The sequence below is a fragment of the Sorex fumeus genome, unplaced genomic scaffold (genome assembly GCF_029834395.1).
Source record: "Sorex fumeus unplaced genomic scaffold, SorFum_2.1 ptg000014l, whole genome shotgun sequence".
Taxonomy (NCBI): domain Eukaryota; kingdom Metazoa; phylum Chordata; class Mammalia; order Eulipotyphla; family Soricidae; genus Sorex; species Sorex fumeus.
The window spans coordinates 7,388,045-7,404,291 of record NW_026606071.1 but is presented as its reverse complement, the minus strand read 5'-3'; the positions used below and the strand labels follow the sequence as shown (position 1 = coordinate 7,404,291).

The window sequence follows — 16,247 nt, the reverse complement described above, 5'->3', positions numbered from 1 at the left end:
ATTGAACCCGGTTGGCCGCATGCAAGGCAAACACCCTACCTGTTGTGCTATTGCTCCAGCCCCCCATGTTCTCTCTTGAACACTCACTTCTCCCTTTCTCTCCCCTCAGATCTTTCTAAATTAATTTCAATAAAAACTATCTTGTTTAGCCAAAAAGAATAAATTTAAGACAATTTTTAAAATAAAAATGTTTTAAAAATTAATTTTATTACTTAAATTTTTAATGCAAATAAAACATCTAGTCAATAGGAAAAGACAGCGTGAATCCAAGAAGTCAGAAATGCACAAATTTTGTTCATTTTAAATAAAATAATGCAAATAAATGTCTAGCATATCACCTGGCATGTAGCACTCAATATATGCTAGCTATCAACATAACTTAATTCTATTACAATAAAAGAAATAAGCCTATTAAGGAATTGGCTGAAGTATTCACTAAGTGATGTCCTTTTAATTTATTTCTTTACAGCTTTTATCCCAGTAATTTCTTGGTTGAATACATTATACATTTATGATAAAAATATTAATAGTTTTTAACTACTAGTTTACTGATCACTACCATGCTAAGGATGTTTTGTATATTATTTTACATTTGCTTCTTATTTTCATGAGCAGTGGCATAAATCACTTTACTAAATAAACTGGATTCAAAATGATGACATGGCTCAGTATCTAGCTTAGATCACAATATAGGTACTGGTAAACTTAAGTCATTTCATTCCAAAGCACATGCTCTTTCCTTTATAGGAATTCTTACACTTTCCTTGGTAGCAAGGTACATGTCACATTTCATTTGTAATTCACTTTAAACTACTGAAATAAAGGGCAGACATTTTTTTTCATTGACATGCTTTTTTAAAACCTATTTTAAGTCAGTGGAAATACAATTATATGATATGCAAAAAAGAGTAAGTTGCTAGTTATAACATGAAATGTGAAAAATAGCAAAATGCAGATAAGTAGTTTATAGAGGTTTATTAAGCAACTATTAAATGTTTACTAATCACTGCTACTAATAAACTTAGTACCGTTGGGATGTACTATTTTGTTAAAAGATTATAATATTCACCAAGTTGCAAATTAAGGTATTTTATTCAAAACTTAAAATTATCTATTGCAAAAGTTAAGTAATAGAGTTACCTAATGACGGAATTCAGTATCAGAAAAGGTCTAACTGATGATTGGCTAGCAGCTAAGTGTCCTGAGCTGATCCTAGAAAACATATTTCCTCTTTGTTTCTTTCACTTTTTAACTATCTTCTTGGTCAGCAGCTGTGCATCTACGGGTCTGCTTAACTTTGAAGAAAAGGATTCTTAAAATACCCTTAAGTTACCAAAGTAATTTATTATGTACTCTTTGGCAAGTCATCCTTGCTAACTATCAGAGAAGGTATTTCCTCCATCTGGAGGAAGCAGTTCAGTGGGTCCTCAACAGATGATAGGATAAAGCCTCTGGGGAAAATGTACATGTAAGGGAATAATGTTCAGTATTACAGTGCAAGAATGTGCAGACACATGCTACACCACGAGTCAACTCGGACCATGATGTAAGTGAAATAAGCCCAGCCCCCAAGGGTGAATGTTACATGATTCTGCTTACATGCTGTATCTTGAATTACCATTCAAATTCAGAGACAGAATGTAGAGTATAATATCCAGAAAGGCAGAGAAGAAACAACATCAGTGTTTAACAATGAAACTAGAAAGTTTCATTTAGGAAGATAAAAAAAGTTCTGAAAATCAGTAATGGTGACAGATGTAAAACAATGTGAATATATTTAAAGTCACTGAATGATAACTACTTAAAAATGGTTAAAATGGAAATTTTGTTATATACATATGTATTATCACATTCCTTTAAGAAAGTAAAAATTATAAAAGCTACTAAACGTATAATTTATAATTTTCTAGCAGCCATATCATCAAAAATTTAAAAAAACAGGTAAAATTGATTGTAGCAATATTTTATTTAATGCTATATAACCAAAATAGTTTTACTTCACATGTACATATTTTAGAGACTTTTTAAGAAGTTCAGTATTTATATTAACTTACAGCACATATCAATTTACATTGGACATATTTCTTTTTCTTTTTTTACTTTACTTAAACATTGTGTTTTACAAAGGTGTTCATAATACAATCCTTATAGGCAACACCAATCCCATCGAGTATGACCTTCTCTCCACCGTTGTAACAACCACCACCCAATCCTGCCCCTTTAACAGTCACAAAATAATTTATTTTATATTGCTTTTACAACTAAAGGAATAATGGAATTACCAAAAAATACTGCAGCAAAAGAAAATTTATGAAAATTGCCATATTTCACCATGGGGTCATTAAGTCCTTATCTGAGGGTTTACTGTTCATTGCTAGTTGAGTCTTCTGTGTTTTTTTGTTTGTTGAACTTAGTTGGCTTCTATGTGACTTCCCCACCTATTTTGGTGTGCTCCCATTGGGTTGTCAGTATTGTGGAATTTGGAGGCGTTGCTTACATGGCCACATGCTCCAGAAACTATAGAATCTATAGAACCGGGGCAGTGGATGAGTTTACATGTAGGCTATGGGGTGTGAGTGGCTGCTGTGAGCTGGAGATGACACAGTTTGTTGTGGTGCCTGGGATCAAAGACAACAGTGTTCACATGAGGACACTCAGCTTGTGGGTCAGTGCTGAGGATCAAACTCAGCTTCACATCTACAAGGCAAACACTTGCTCTCCACTGAGTCACACTCCCAAACTCCTAGAATTTGTTTAGAAAACAATCATGGGGTTTGGGGAGAAAAGACAAACCATAGAGCCAATCTAACATACACACCCTTGCTTATATTATGATACTGATTTTTTAGAAGTATCTGGTGTGAGAAATAATAATGCAATAAATTTCCCACTTTAATGGTACTCCTCCCACTATCTTAGGGGAACCATACAGTCACTCTCTCTGATTTTTAATTATTTTTTCTATTTCTCTAGCCTAAGCCTTTACATAACAATTTAACTGCATGATGGTTTCCGCTTCACCCAATGCAGCAAGCTGTTCCATGGAAATAACTGGGCATGGTTGAGTGAGCTTGGTAAGCCTTGCAAGCAGAGCTCCATGCTCTTAGAAATACTTGACCTCAGATGAATTTGCTCTGCACTGTAGCTCAAGTTACTGCTCCCAGACCCAATTGGAAGTTGCATGAGTTCAGTTTTCACTGGAGATGTCGCCAATTTCCCTTATTTAGTTAGCACTTCTTAGTTATTTAGAACTGTTGCAAGCTCTCCCCTTCTTGCTCTAACATCTAAAGGACTTCGAGTAGGGGGAAAGTGATTCAGACACTCCTTACTTTCTCCTTTAATTGGTTTCTTTATTCCTTCACTCATCCCCACCAATAGGGTCTGGAGACTATTGCTAGAGATTTAAACATCCTACTTTGTATTGCAAAGCAATCTGCACTATGAGAAGAGAATGGGGTAAAGAGGACAGGAAGTTCGAGAAAGGTGCCTCAAGCTATCAGTATAAGTAAAGAGCATACTGGTAGTGACAGTTGAGTAAAGTTTTGATATGAATGAAGAGCCATGCCAATATCTGGCGAAAATATTCCAGTTAGAAAGTAAGTGCCAATATCCTAAGGAGGAAAAGGGATATTTAGAAAGTTCAAACAGTGGAAGAAAAAGTGTGTGGCTGGAACAAAGTGAGCAAGGAGGGAAAGTGAGAGCAGCTGACTTCCTACTTCGCAGGGGGAGTAGAAGGTCATGTGATGGGCCTAATTGTCTGTTTCAGAACACTGGGTTCTACCTGGAGGAAGTTGAGGAACTGTTGGAGAGTTTTGAACAGAATGAAGATAATGGTATGAAATGTTTGAAAAAGATCACTTTGTGTAACTTTTAGTTGTTTGTGTGTGTGTGTGTGTGTGTGTGTGTTTTGTTTTTGGCTGGAGCGATATCACAGCAGGTAGGGTCTTTGCCTTGCACAAGGCCAACACAGCCGACCCGAGTTCGATTCCTCCACCCCTCTTGGAGAGCCCGGCAAGCTACTGAGAGTATCTCACCTGCACAGCAAAGCCTGGCAAGCTACCCATGTTGTATTTGATATGCCAAACACAGTAACAGCAAGTCTCACAATGGAGATGTTACTGGGTCCACTCAAGCAAATCGATGAACAATGGGAGGACAGTGACAGTGACAGTTTTTGGCAGTAATCCACGTGAGACACAGGCCTGGGTACAGGGTGAAGGTGACAAAGTGATGCGAAGAGAATTCTGGTTATATACTGAAGGTAAATAGGGAAGCCAAAGGGTATATTAGGAAACCCTTAATGAACGATGTCAGTTGTGAAAGGAAAGAACTGGCATTGATTTTGTTTCTCGTCTGTTATTATCGAAGTGCACTCAAAACTTACACCGCCATCTATCCAAGTGTCCTGGCAAATTAAGCTATTGATTCTATGAAACAAAGGAACTGATACACAATAAGTTTATCTTCAGGGACGAGAGGCTTTCTGGAATACCTCCTTCGTCATCCTTGACTTTGCTCCTTTAATTCTATTTTACCTTTACCAAGCATTGTGGACTTCTTTCAACACATTGTGTTGATTATATGCTTAAAAACTAAGTATGTTAATTAAATGTGATATAAAATAATGGAACTGTGAGTTTGGGAACAAAGCATAGAGCCCTTTGGAAAGGGTTGATAGAAATCATTTAAATATGCAGGACCCGTGGCTGAGATTTCCAAGCCTGCTCGGATCGGGACTGGGCCTCCTCCACCCAGCTCCCCAGTTTTCCAGTTTGGCAGTCATGCCCACAAGCTGCCCCTGGCACCATGTAATCTCATCAATGGCCAAGATCCAGAGACTATAAAATAAAGCTCCTGGAAGAGAGTGATCCAGTATTTCCTGGATACTCTATACTTATACTCTAGCCCACTGATGTACCTAAAGTAGCACACATGTGTTTGGTTTTAACATACTTGCTTGTATTCTCTTATATACAGGCTTAAATGGCCCCAGAATGAAATACAACAACCTTCATACACTTCCCTCTTATTGTGGGAAGATACTCTCTGGTTGAGTGGGTGTATGAATATTATCTGCAGTGAACTATTGTGAACTACTTTATGAAAACAAAATGTATAAAAATTGTAACAACAACAAAAAAGATCATTTAAAAATTACCACATACCAGATAACTGTTAAAATAGAGGGGAAAGGAAGAAATCTAGCTCAGTTATCCCCTCAGATTATTTTTTTTAAGTTCTTCCTTTAAAGAAATGAAAACCAGAGATTAGATTCACATGGGGGTAGTTAGTGCAAGGAAAATAATATCAAAGTATGAGTAATGGTTGACAGAAGTCTTGGCTTTAATGTAAAAATAGTGAACAGCAATGTATACATAGATGTTCATAAGAATTAATCATTCCTGGTCCCAGCTATCTTTCCACTGCACTAATTTGACAAATTGTTCTGGTCACGTGGCTTTTCACTGCATTTTTATCATTTGCAAACTTTTTTTTTTTTTTGCTTTTTGGGTCACACTCAGCGATGTTCAGGGTTTACTCCTGGCTCATTCAATCAGGAATTACTCCTGGCGGTGCTTGGGGGACTATATGGGATGCTGGGAATCGAACCCATGTCAGCCGCATGCAAGGCAAATGCCCTACCCGCTGTGCTATCACTTCAGCCCCTCATTTGAAAACTTTAAAAAGTTCAGAGACATGTTGAATTTTTCTTCTATTTCCCCATTCTGGAACATAGCAAAAAGCAGGACTGATATATGAGTTTTCATTTTTCATGTGTTTGGTGAAGAAAATTCACTTGCCTGAAAATCTAGTTTAAAATTATATTGTAAGAGGGAAGATTATAGAGTTTGAGAGCAAAATATCACTCACAAAGTACCATTAGACTTTTAAAAGCAAAAACCTTATCACTCAATAAATTACTAAGTCTGCTAGGTACAACGTACTGAAAGGAGTTTGAATATTTCCAGGCCTCTGTAAACAGACAAAAATGTAGAACGCTGCAGAAATATCCTCTGGCCCCCAGAGGGCGCAGCATGGAAAGAAGTGAGAGCTGAGGGTTTGAGGGCCTCTCCTTTCTAAAGCTGCAATAGGGAAGAGGGAAGTACCCAGAGAACTACCCAAAGGAGATGCTAGTAGACACAAGGGTGGTGTTTAACTTCATCTTTGGTATTTAAGAATAGTAAATGCCAAAAAATTTTCAGAAACCCTTTACTTTCTTTTTATGTTTTACTGAAATGTGAAAGATTTAGAGAGAAATTTAGAGTTGGTGATAGAAAGTGAGTATGAATATGAGAAAGGAGAGAGAGAAAGGGGAAGAGGAAGCGGGAGGAGGAGGAAGATGAGGAAGAAGAGGAGGAAGAGGAAGAAGGGGAAGAGGAAGAGGAGGAAGAGAAAGGAAGGGGGGGAAGAAGAGGAAGAAGAGGAAGAGGAGGATGAGGAGGAAGAAGAGAAGGAAGAGGAAGAAGTTTAGAGTATTCCAGGCTTTCTTAAGAAAAACACAAGAATACTGTGTAAAACACACAAAATTGGCTAAATGGTGCAGAAAATTCAGTTCTAAATGTCCTGCCAAAGGTCAAAGTTGCAAACTGTCCCTTGAGATAGGAAACCAGACCCGAGTACAATGCCCTCTTGTGCGCTCTTCATCACATTTTCCTTGTCACTTGGAAGTTTGGGTGAGTTTTCTTCACAGAGCAGAATAGCCCCCCTTGCTCCAATACATTATTGAAGTGTTTCAATTAATATCCACTCTGAAGAATTTCACACAGCTATGGACTGCTGTAAAAATGTCATTCATTTATTGCAATAAACATTATGAACCCACAATGGAAAAATGCTCCTCAAAAGAGGAAGAGCACCGAGGGTGGGACTCATGCGTTGCGTGTGCTAGGCTTTGAGTTTAGTTCCTGGCACCCCCACCCGTACCCTAAACCGCCACCAGGCCCAAGTTCTGAGCAGACCGGCCCACTGAGCTGGAGTAGGTAGAGGTAAGCCTGTCCCCCAGGCCCTCTGAATGTTGCTGAGGGCCCCCCTCAGCTCCCTCCTTGCGAAAACCCCAAAGATGAATACTGATCATCAGTGAAACAAGGCTACCATCAATAAAGAGATATGGGAAATCATTTCACAGTTCAGTGTCTAGTGGAGCCAGGGTTTATCTATATGCGTGAATCTGCAGGTGTGAGGTTTTTGAGGAGGAGGTGTAGGAATGTCTCCAGCTGTTTCTTTGATCTGTATGCGATCAGTCCTCCCTTGTTGGCCCACTTCTCCACTCCAGTAGCACCCTCGTTTTCCAGGTGATACACTAGCTGTGGGGGATCGAGGCCTGGCTCTGGAATTTTCTGCAAGCACTCTTTCAGATCCACCATTCCTCCACCCATGGCCCGCAGGATGGCGTGGGCTGCGCAAGAGTCCCACTTGAAAGTAGTGTCTTCAGAAAAGATGTAAATGTCAACAAGACCTTGGACCACACAAAGGCTCTTGTAGCCAGCCCCAGCTGCCCGGAAAATGCTCTCCCCACATATACGAGACAGTGCGGCTCTGATGGGCTCCTTCTCGCTGGTACTAATGACAGCTGAAAAGCAGGATGCTGGCTCTTTGGCTTCAGAGCTTCTCTTTCCAGTTGCTTGACTTTGCGTTTCACTGACGATTCTTTCAGGGTGGTGTGGAAGTGAGTGGATATTGGTCCCCATGTAAGAAAGGCCCCAATAGCGTTGTCCTTCCCACCTGCAAAGAACAATTTTAAGTTTGTGGAGGTGGGTTATAGCAATTTCCTACGTTGCTTTCCAACTTAATGATAATATATCGATTAGTATGTATGTTTGTACATAGACTTACATATACTTTACATATTTGTACATAATGATAAATACATGTAACAAGTCTTACAATGTTACTGGCCCGCTCGAGCAAATTGATGAACAACAGGAGGACAGTGACAATGACAGAGACATGTATACTATTTAATACAGATAATGTAAGGCATCTCCATTGTTCTTAAGTCTAGAATTGAATAGTTCATATCTTTATATAAAGTATATATATAAAGTAATAATATGTACATGCATATATATAAAGTATATACATATATCTGCCCCCACACCTGACCGTCCTCACCGGGGTCCCTTGGATGGGGGCAGGTTGAGTTTCCCTCCCCACCCCGAGCAGAGCCCCAGCAGCTAAAGACCTCCGGAACCAGTCACAGCCACGTTTAAGATCACTCTCCACATGCTCGGACAAGTCTCACACATGAAGGAAGCAGCAGAGGAACCCAGGTGTATGGGAACCGGGGCTGAGATCTCCAAGGCTGCTCAGATTGGGACTGGGCCTCCTCCACCCAGATCCCCCATCTTCCAGTAGCTAGGCGTTACACCCACCAACTGCCCCCAGCGCATGTATAATCCCATCAACAGCCAAGATCCAGAGATTATAAAACCAAGCAACCTCTTATTGTCTAGTTCTCGCTCTCAGAGAACCCAGCAGGCTACCGAGAGTATCCTGCTCGTATGGCAGAATCTGGCAAGCTCCCTGTGGCATATTCGATATGCCAAAACCCAGTAACAATGATGGGTCTCATTCCCCTGACCCTGAAAAAGCCTCCAATGTGGCACTTGCTAAAATCTCAGGGCTAGGACGAATGGAGACATTACTGGGGCCTGCTCGAGGAAATCGATGAACAACGAGATGACAGTGATACAGTGATACAGATATCAAGTAGTTATTATCTTTCTAAAAGGTTTTCACACGTATACAGCTGCCTCCATTGTTACAGATCAGCAATGCTGTGGATCTCACACAATTATCACATCTAACTGGGACGACACTAAAATATTTGCAGGGCAGAAAAGGTAGCTCAGATAGAGAAGGGACCACCAAGTAAAGGGTTCTTGGAGGGCAGCCTGGGATGGGAGATGCAAGCTGAAAGTAAAGTACAAACTGAATGATGGCCACTCAATACTTCTATTGTAAACCACAACACCTAAAAGGAGAGAGAAGAGAGAGAGAGAGAGAGAGAGAGAGAGAGAGAGAGAGAGAGAGAGAGAGAGCGCAAAAGGGAATGCCCTGTCACAGAGGCAAAGGTTGGGGGAAGGGATGGGGTGGTGGGGAAACTGGTATCTGTGGTGGTCGAGAATGGGCACTGGTGGAGGGATGGGAACTCGAACATTGTATGAATGAAATGTAAGCACAGAAGTTCGCCAATCTGTAACTGAACCTCACGGTGATTCATTAAAAAATAAAATTAAAAAAATAAATAAATATCACTGTATCACTGTCATCCCATTGTTCATCTATTTGCTCAAACGAGTGCCAGTAACGTCTCCATTCGACCCAGCCCTGAGATTTTAGCAGCCTCTCTTTACTTGTCCTTTCCAACAGTGCTGTATTGGAGACTCTTTCAGGGTCAGCAGAATAAGACCAGTTATTGTTACTGTTTTTGGCAAATAAGACCAGTTATTGTAACCAGTTATTGTTTGGCATACGGAATATGCCACAGGGAACTTGCCAGGCTCTGCCGTGTGGGCGGGATACTCTCGGTAGTTTGCCGGGCCCTCCAAGAGGGATGGAGAATGTATATAAGAAAATACAAGCAAGTATGTTAAAACCAAACACATGTGTGCTGCTTTAGGTATATAAATAAATAAATAAATAAAGTAAAATAAAATAAAATAGATAAATAAATAAAATATTTGCAGGGCTTCTGGTCACTCGCAAAATGTCAATGCTACTTTTGGTGTTTGAAGTTTAACAGGGAACAAAAATGAATAGGTAGTATCTTTTTAATCGGCAAATTTTTATGATCCTTACAGTAACCTTTTGTTCATCTGGCCATTCCTTTTTATTCTCCCATTTGTTAGATCCATTTTGACCATACAGCCAAGAAACTCATGTTTTAGCAGCAATGACCATACCTAACATTTAATAATGCTCAGCAGATTGTATGTGTTGGGAAACTGACTCTGCTTACAGAGATGGAAAGTGAAGCTCTTAGAGGATGTAAACAAGTTGCAGAAGCCCAGCGAATAAGAGATGAGATCTGTGTCTAGACTCAGGCAGCCTGGCTCCAGAGCCTGCCCCTCTCCCAGCTTCGCCACCACCCCCATTTCTAGGCCAGGATTGTGTCTGCAGCCAGACCTGCTGCTTTTGAACTGGGTAATGATAATATGAGGGTAATAGAAACCTGGTTTTGGTTAGGAAGAAGTTCGGGAAAGAGGAAACCTGTGAAAAATATTAGAGACACAGTTTATACCTATTAAGGAGAAAATCATTTTTAGTTGCCCAAAGTGATTCAAGAAGGTGAATAGAAATAGAAAACTGGGACCTATTTCAATTAAAAAAAAAAAAAACCTGACATCACAGATGAAAAGCTGGTTGCTTTCACTTGGACTCCACAGGCCTTGGTGCCGCCTGCAGAGCACGGGCCATAGATCAGAGCAACTGGCATCCTGGTGGCCTCCTTATTTCCAGGCAGAGGTCCACGAAGAATAAGGAGGGAGGGACAGGAAAGGAGGCGAAGCTGCATTATTTATAGGAACAGTGCTCCACAGGCACATCAAATCCTGGGCATAGCTACAAATCTGGGTCATTTCACATTTTGTTTTGAATTTCCTTTGAAATTGCTATAAATTGTCCATTAATAAAATTCAAAGTGAACTTGTATCAGTTGAGATGACACCTGTTTAGAAAAGTGTTCTATTACTCTTTTTTGAGTGGACTCTAGAAAATAAGGGCCAAATTGCTAGATCTCAAATGCAATACTGATCTCTGAGATGGCTGTTGCCCCCATTTTTCCACCCACTGTTATCATCAAGTCCCAAATAAAATAGTGCCAAATGTAGGATTAAAATGAGAACTTTGAGTTAGATGTACGGATTTTTAGTAGAAACACCTCAATGTATTGAGCCATTGGATTCTCTAAAAAAAAGTAATATTCTTAACAATAAACTGTTTATAATTTTTTAAAAACCATCAGATGCATAAATGTTCATCATTTACCTGTGGGTCTCTATGTCTTGTGAGAGGAAAGGTTGATTGATGACCCCCATCAGGGGGATGCCTGTCTGTATATCATATACCCCAATTAAAATGGTGACACACTGAAGTCCACTGGGGAAGATTCCTTGGTTGGATTTAATGTCTGCAGAACCTTTTATGTACTGGTAAGTTGAATCTGAAAAAATGAAGCAAAGTTATTTGCATTCAGGTAAATTTTATTTAGAAAATGATATAGTGATAAAGACTGTAATGTCATTTCTTCTCCTACTCATTTAGAAACTATTATCATCTGAATTTTGTGGCTCTCTCCAAATTCTAACTCCCTAAAGGTGATGGTAACAGTAAGAGGTGTCTTTGGGAGAGATGTAAGGGAACCACATGAATGTGATTTGTGACCTTTTAAGAGACACTCGAGAAAAATATCCAGTCCTTTCCATTAGCAAAGGGCATTGCCAGAAGGCCCAAATTATGAGTCAGGAAGAGGACCCTCCCCTAACTATTCTGGCACCTTGAACTTAAACCATCCACCCCCCACACTATGAGGCATAAATTTCTGTTTGGAAGCAACCCACTCCATGGCATTGTTATCTCAGCTTGGATGAAGTGACAATCACATGTCAAGTTTTTTCTTTGTACTGAACAGTTACATGACCTTGTGTACTTTTTATGTTTGTGTCCCATTTTTCCAGCAATGTGGGAAGATGTAGGTAGTTCCTTTGGCATCTAGCATGGCACCTTATAGCTCAGAAGCATTCAACTACTCATCACATGTCACAAATATTTAAAAAACCATGACTCAGAGGAGCTGGTAGGATTTATTGGCGTTCCTGCTAATGAAAGGACCAATTCTAAATGGATAAGAAAACCGCCTTACAGAAAGCCATGGGTGGGGGGGGGGATCGCTTTTCCTTTTTGGTTCTTCAAATTGAAAAAGGGACAACAATTGTGGCAACAACAAAAAAAAAAATAATGGTTTGTCTATAAAAAGAAGCTGAGGAGCCAAGTGCTTCCTTCAAGACAGACACGGCAAGACCACAGCAGGGAGGGTGTAAACACCAATTTGGATGTTCTGAGCTAAGGCTGTGGTAACAGAGCTAAGAAGTCAGGTCAGGACAGAACAAAATAATGGGAAACGTCAGTCTCACAGAAATCTGAACTGATGCTGGGTTACTCTTAAATGATGAAAGATTTTGGGGAAGGTCCTTCATTTACATATATAATCCATTGGCTGGATATTCTGGTCTCTGACTCAAAGTATTTGTAAGGAGCTGTGTTAGTGTGTGTGCAAGATGGGAATGGTGGAGGCAGACTGACTCCCCAGCACAATTAATGACTCCCACTGTAGTAGGTTGAATATGCTAGAGATGGGAAAGAAAAAAATTCTGAAAATATTATGGTATTCCCAAATTAGCAGTACAGCTAAGAGGCCTATATAACCTCAAGGCAATGAGACTCATATTATTATAACTAGTATAATAGTTTAAAATAAAGAGTCAAGTTTATGTAAATTTCCCAACTGATTGCTAAAGAAGTCACATACAGCTGTCGTTTGCTTGACTGCTGTGCAGTGGTTTTGTACACAGACACGAACATTTACATATATCTGTTGGAGGTATACTTATGTCTATACATATTAGCCCTTGACCGTTTCAAAGTCAATTTTTCAAAAATTCTAGGAGGGTTAAAATATACTTTCAATAATTTTAATTTTATCAACTCTACCACCACCACTACCACCCACAACCCCAAACATTTCTGTAAAAAGAATTTAAAACAATCAAACTCACTCTCCTGCACTTACCTATAGGGTCAACCCAGATTCCCAGTGTGTCCTGTGGAATGTAGATCTCAATGGAATCCAGAGTTGGGTCAGTCAAGGTGACATCCTGGTGGACAACCTTGGCTAATGCTTCCGATGCCAACTTGTTGCCATTAAGAACTTTGCTAAGAAGCTCCACTGTTTCTTCCTCTGTTGCACACATTCTCAAGATAATCTTTTCCCCTAGAATAAGGACAAACTAAAGCTAGCCCATTTCGAGAGTTTGGGAGAGGGTGCATAAGAGGGCTGGGGGCAACAAAAACCATTCTTCAGTTAGGTGAGGACAAGTCATCGCTACCAGAGGATCCAACCTGTCTGACGGCCAGAATAACCTAAAAGACTTTGCTAAAGTCATGGGAGTCCAGTGATCACTCATTCACTTCATGTGAACTGTGGGGAACAGGCTGCAGGATTCAATGGGCTCCTTTCTCCTCAGAAAATTGCCTACAGGGCACATACACACAATTTTGTATGCAATTTAAAGGAGCCTCTGGATCAGATAAGAATCCCTGAGTCAGGAGCCCCCGGATATTTTGGGGGGCGCAGGAAGGGGGAAGGGGATCTCCTCCCAAGCACTGTTCAGGAGGCTCTGGGGTCACTTGCCACAGTATTCACTGTGATATTGAGCCAGCTCAGTGTTGCTCAGGAGACCTTGCAGTGTCCAAAATCACAGCTAGGACCTCTGCCTGTGGGTGATGCACTCCAGCTTTTTGAGCCGCCTCCCAATCTGATTATTATGCTTATATTTATATGTATGTCCTTTGCTTTTTAATAGTCTAATCTGCTCCTGCTTGGAGATGTGATTTAAAAGAGCCTAAATTTTATCAGCACATGCAACTGCCTCTAACTACTTCTAGCATACTGCTTTGTTTTGATTTGATTTGCCACACCCATCATTTGTCAAAATGTTTTACAGCTGCCCCAAAAAGGAAGAGGTTGACAAAAAAATATGCAAACTGATAGCAACAAAATGTGAAAGCAATGAAGAAAATATATTTTTTAAACATCTTAAAATTAAGAAAACATGGCATCTTGGAACTTTTTAGGTATATAGACATATATATATATATTGAATATATATTTCAAGAAAATGCATTTTTCCTGGAAACAATCCATTCCAAGGAACAACTGCTACTTGCTGGAAACTCAGAATGTTGGGCCTCATGCCAGACCTGAATTTTAATAAGATCCCCAAGTGATTCATAGGATTATTAAGCACAGCATCAATCTAGTCCAATGATAACTCTGAGTCAGCAAGAAACATTCATTAAATTTAAAGTCAATTACCTTTGACTGTTAAAGTTGGGGAATTAAAAATCTAATCATTGCCATTGCTGAGGCAACTACTATTCTGGGCTCAGTATGAGTGGCTCAAAGGAACAAGATTACTACATTACTTCTTCAGTGAATCTGTATCACAGACGAGAATGCAAACTTCTTGCCACAGCCCCTCTCCCCCCACCCCCCAATTTCTGTTCCTGCTGTGTATGTCAGTGTCTGGCTTTCCCTTCTCCCTCTCTTTGTCCTGCCAACACAACCATTCACTCCTTCAAATCTCAGTAAAATATTTTTTCCAGTGCTAATGCAGAAAGTTTTTCCTTGCAAAGGTACCTCTTGATGTTTGTCATTGTTTAGTTTATATATTTATTTTCTGGGGGAAGGGCCACATCCAACTGTGCTCAGGGATTTCTCCTGGTGCTGCATTCAGGGATCGCTCTTGGCAGGGCTTAGGGACCAAATGGGATGCTGGGGAATTAAACCTGGGTCAAATGCATGCAAGACAAGCACTTTATCTGCTCTAGTACCACTCTAGCCCATGCCACTGTTTAAAGCTCATGGTTTTCAGCTTCTACTATTTACAGAAACAAACAAAACCCAACAAATTTAAAGTAATCTGGTTTTCTGAAAAGAACCAGAGATTTTTATTTATTCCCTCTAAACCACAAGAGAGAGGATCTTAGACCACAGGAAAAAAAATTAAGTAAGACTTAAAACCTGCCATAAAATGGAACCTTTCAGTCTAGCTCCCTTTTCAGAGGTTGCAAACTCAGAAAAGTTATTGATCGGATCAAGATCAAAGTGCTTCAGCTCCCTTTTGATTTTCAGTCAAGGGCCATGAATTTCCAGGATTATGCATTGAAACCTTACATTTGAAACTGTCTGCACAACTATGTAGATATATGCTTTTCTGGATATACTATTAAATTCCCAAAGGGCCGTATAACTCTTTCAAAGGTTGTCAAACATTATTTAAAGATCAAAATAAAAGATGTGGACTTCCAAAACAATTTCTAAGATAAACCATCTCTCTAAACATCATGATCCTCTGGGAATTTGGAATCACATTTAAATGTGCTATTTACATGAGAGACCTTTAAATATCCTTCTTTTTGAAAATTAAAATACTACATCATAATGGAGTTACTAAAGTTTATTGATTCTTATGCTTACCTAAATCATTAGTAAACTCGTTGGATTCTTCTCCAAAAACTTTCTCTCCCAAGCCTGGAAACTGAATGATTTACAGCATGAGGTCAACAATAAACCATACGATACTTGTTAAATTCTAAACAATTTTTCACTAATAATTCAAATTAAGTAGCAAAATGAGACCTAAAATTCAGAAATGTACAATTCCAGAAAACAGTTTGGCTCAGGGAAGTCAGCTTGATGCAGTGCTTAGTTTCCTAATATTTTAATTAATTAATTGGTTTTTTGGCCATATGTATACTAGTTCTGTTCAGACCTTAACACTCTCGCTCTGCTTTGAGAGTTCACTTCTGGCTGTGTTCTGGGGACCTTTAGGAGTGCAGGGATTAAACAGGAGTTGGCTGCATGTAAGGTAAGTGCCCTACCCACTGTACTGTCTCTCTGACAAAACTACTAATATTTTTGTTTTACTTTTTTTTTGGGGGGGGGGGGGCGTTGGGACCACATCCAGCAGTGCTCACAGTATACTCCTGGATCTTTGCTCAGGAATGATTCCTGGTTGGTGCTTGGGCTGCCAGATGCAGTCCAAGGACTGAACTGGCATTAGTACTTGCAAAGCAAGTGCCTTAACACCTATACCATCTCTCTGGTCCATCCCTTCCTAATACTTTATGCTCCTATGTTCCTTCTATAAAGTTCAGATCATGACAGAAGTTCTTATGTCCTGTTGAGTCTGAAAAAGTTTCAAGAAACTTCATCCCTCTTAAGTACCATAGAATAATTACAAGGAAGAGATTTTAAATGCTATATCTTATATAATATTGCTTATGCAAGATATTAGAAAAGGCAAGAGATGACACTAGATTTTGTTTTAATTGTTCAAAATATGTCCTCTAAACCTGCGTTATTAATAAGTGATAAGAAGGAAAATATCTTTTTTGTTTTGTTTTGGGACCATACCCAGTGATGCTCAGGGATTACTCCTGGCTCCGCACTCAAAAATTAATCC

The 16,247-nt window shown here is 39.6% G+C and overlaps 1 protein-coding gene across 1 annotated transcript in view; it reads right to left on the bottom strand.

Annotated features, from left to right (window-relative positions):
* Positions 1 to 6,775: 6,775 nt before the first annotated feature.
* The window catches only part of INPP1 (inositol polyphosphate-1-phosphatase), a 30,327-nt gene continuing 20,855 nt past the window's right edge, over positions 6,776 to 16,247 (bottom strand). The window contains exons 3-6 of the mRNA XM_056111759.1: positions 15,260 to 15,320; positions 12,791 to 12,991; positions 10,990 to 11,164; positions 6,776 to 7,722 (exon numbers count right to left, since the gene is read on the bottom strand). Coding sequence (XP_055967734.1) covers positions 7,155 to 7,722; positions 10,990 to 11,164; positions 12,791 to 12,991; positions 15,260 to 15,320 — 1,005 coding nt within the window. The 3' untranslated portion in view covers positions 6,776 to 7,154. The remainder of the gene's footprint in view (positions 7,723 to 10,989; positions 11,165 to 12,790; positions 12,992 to 15,259; positions 15,321 to 16,247) is intronic.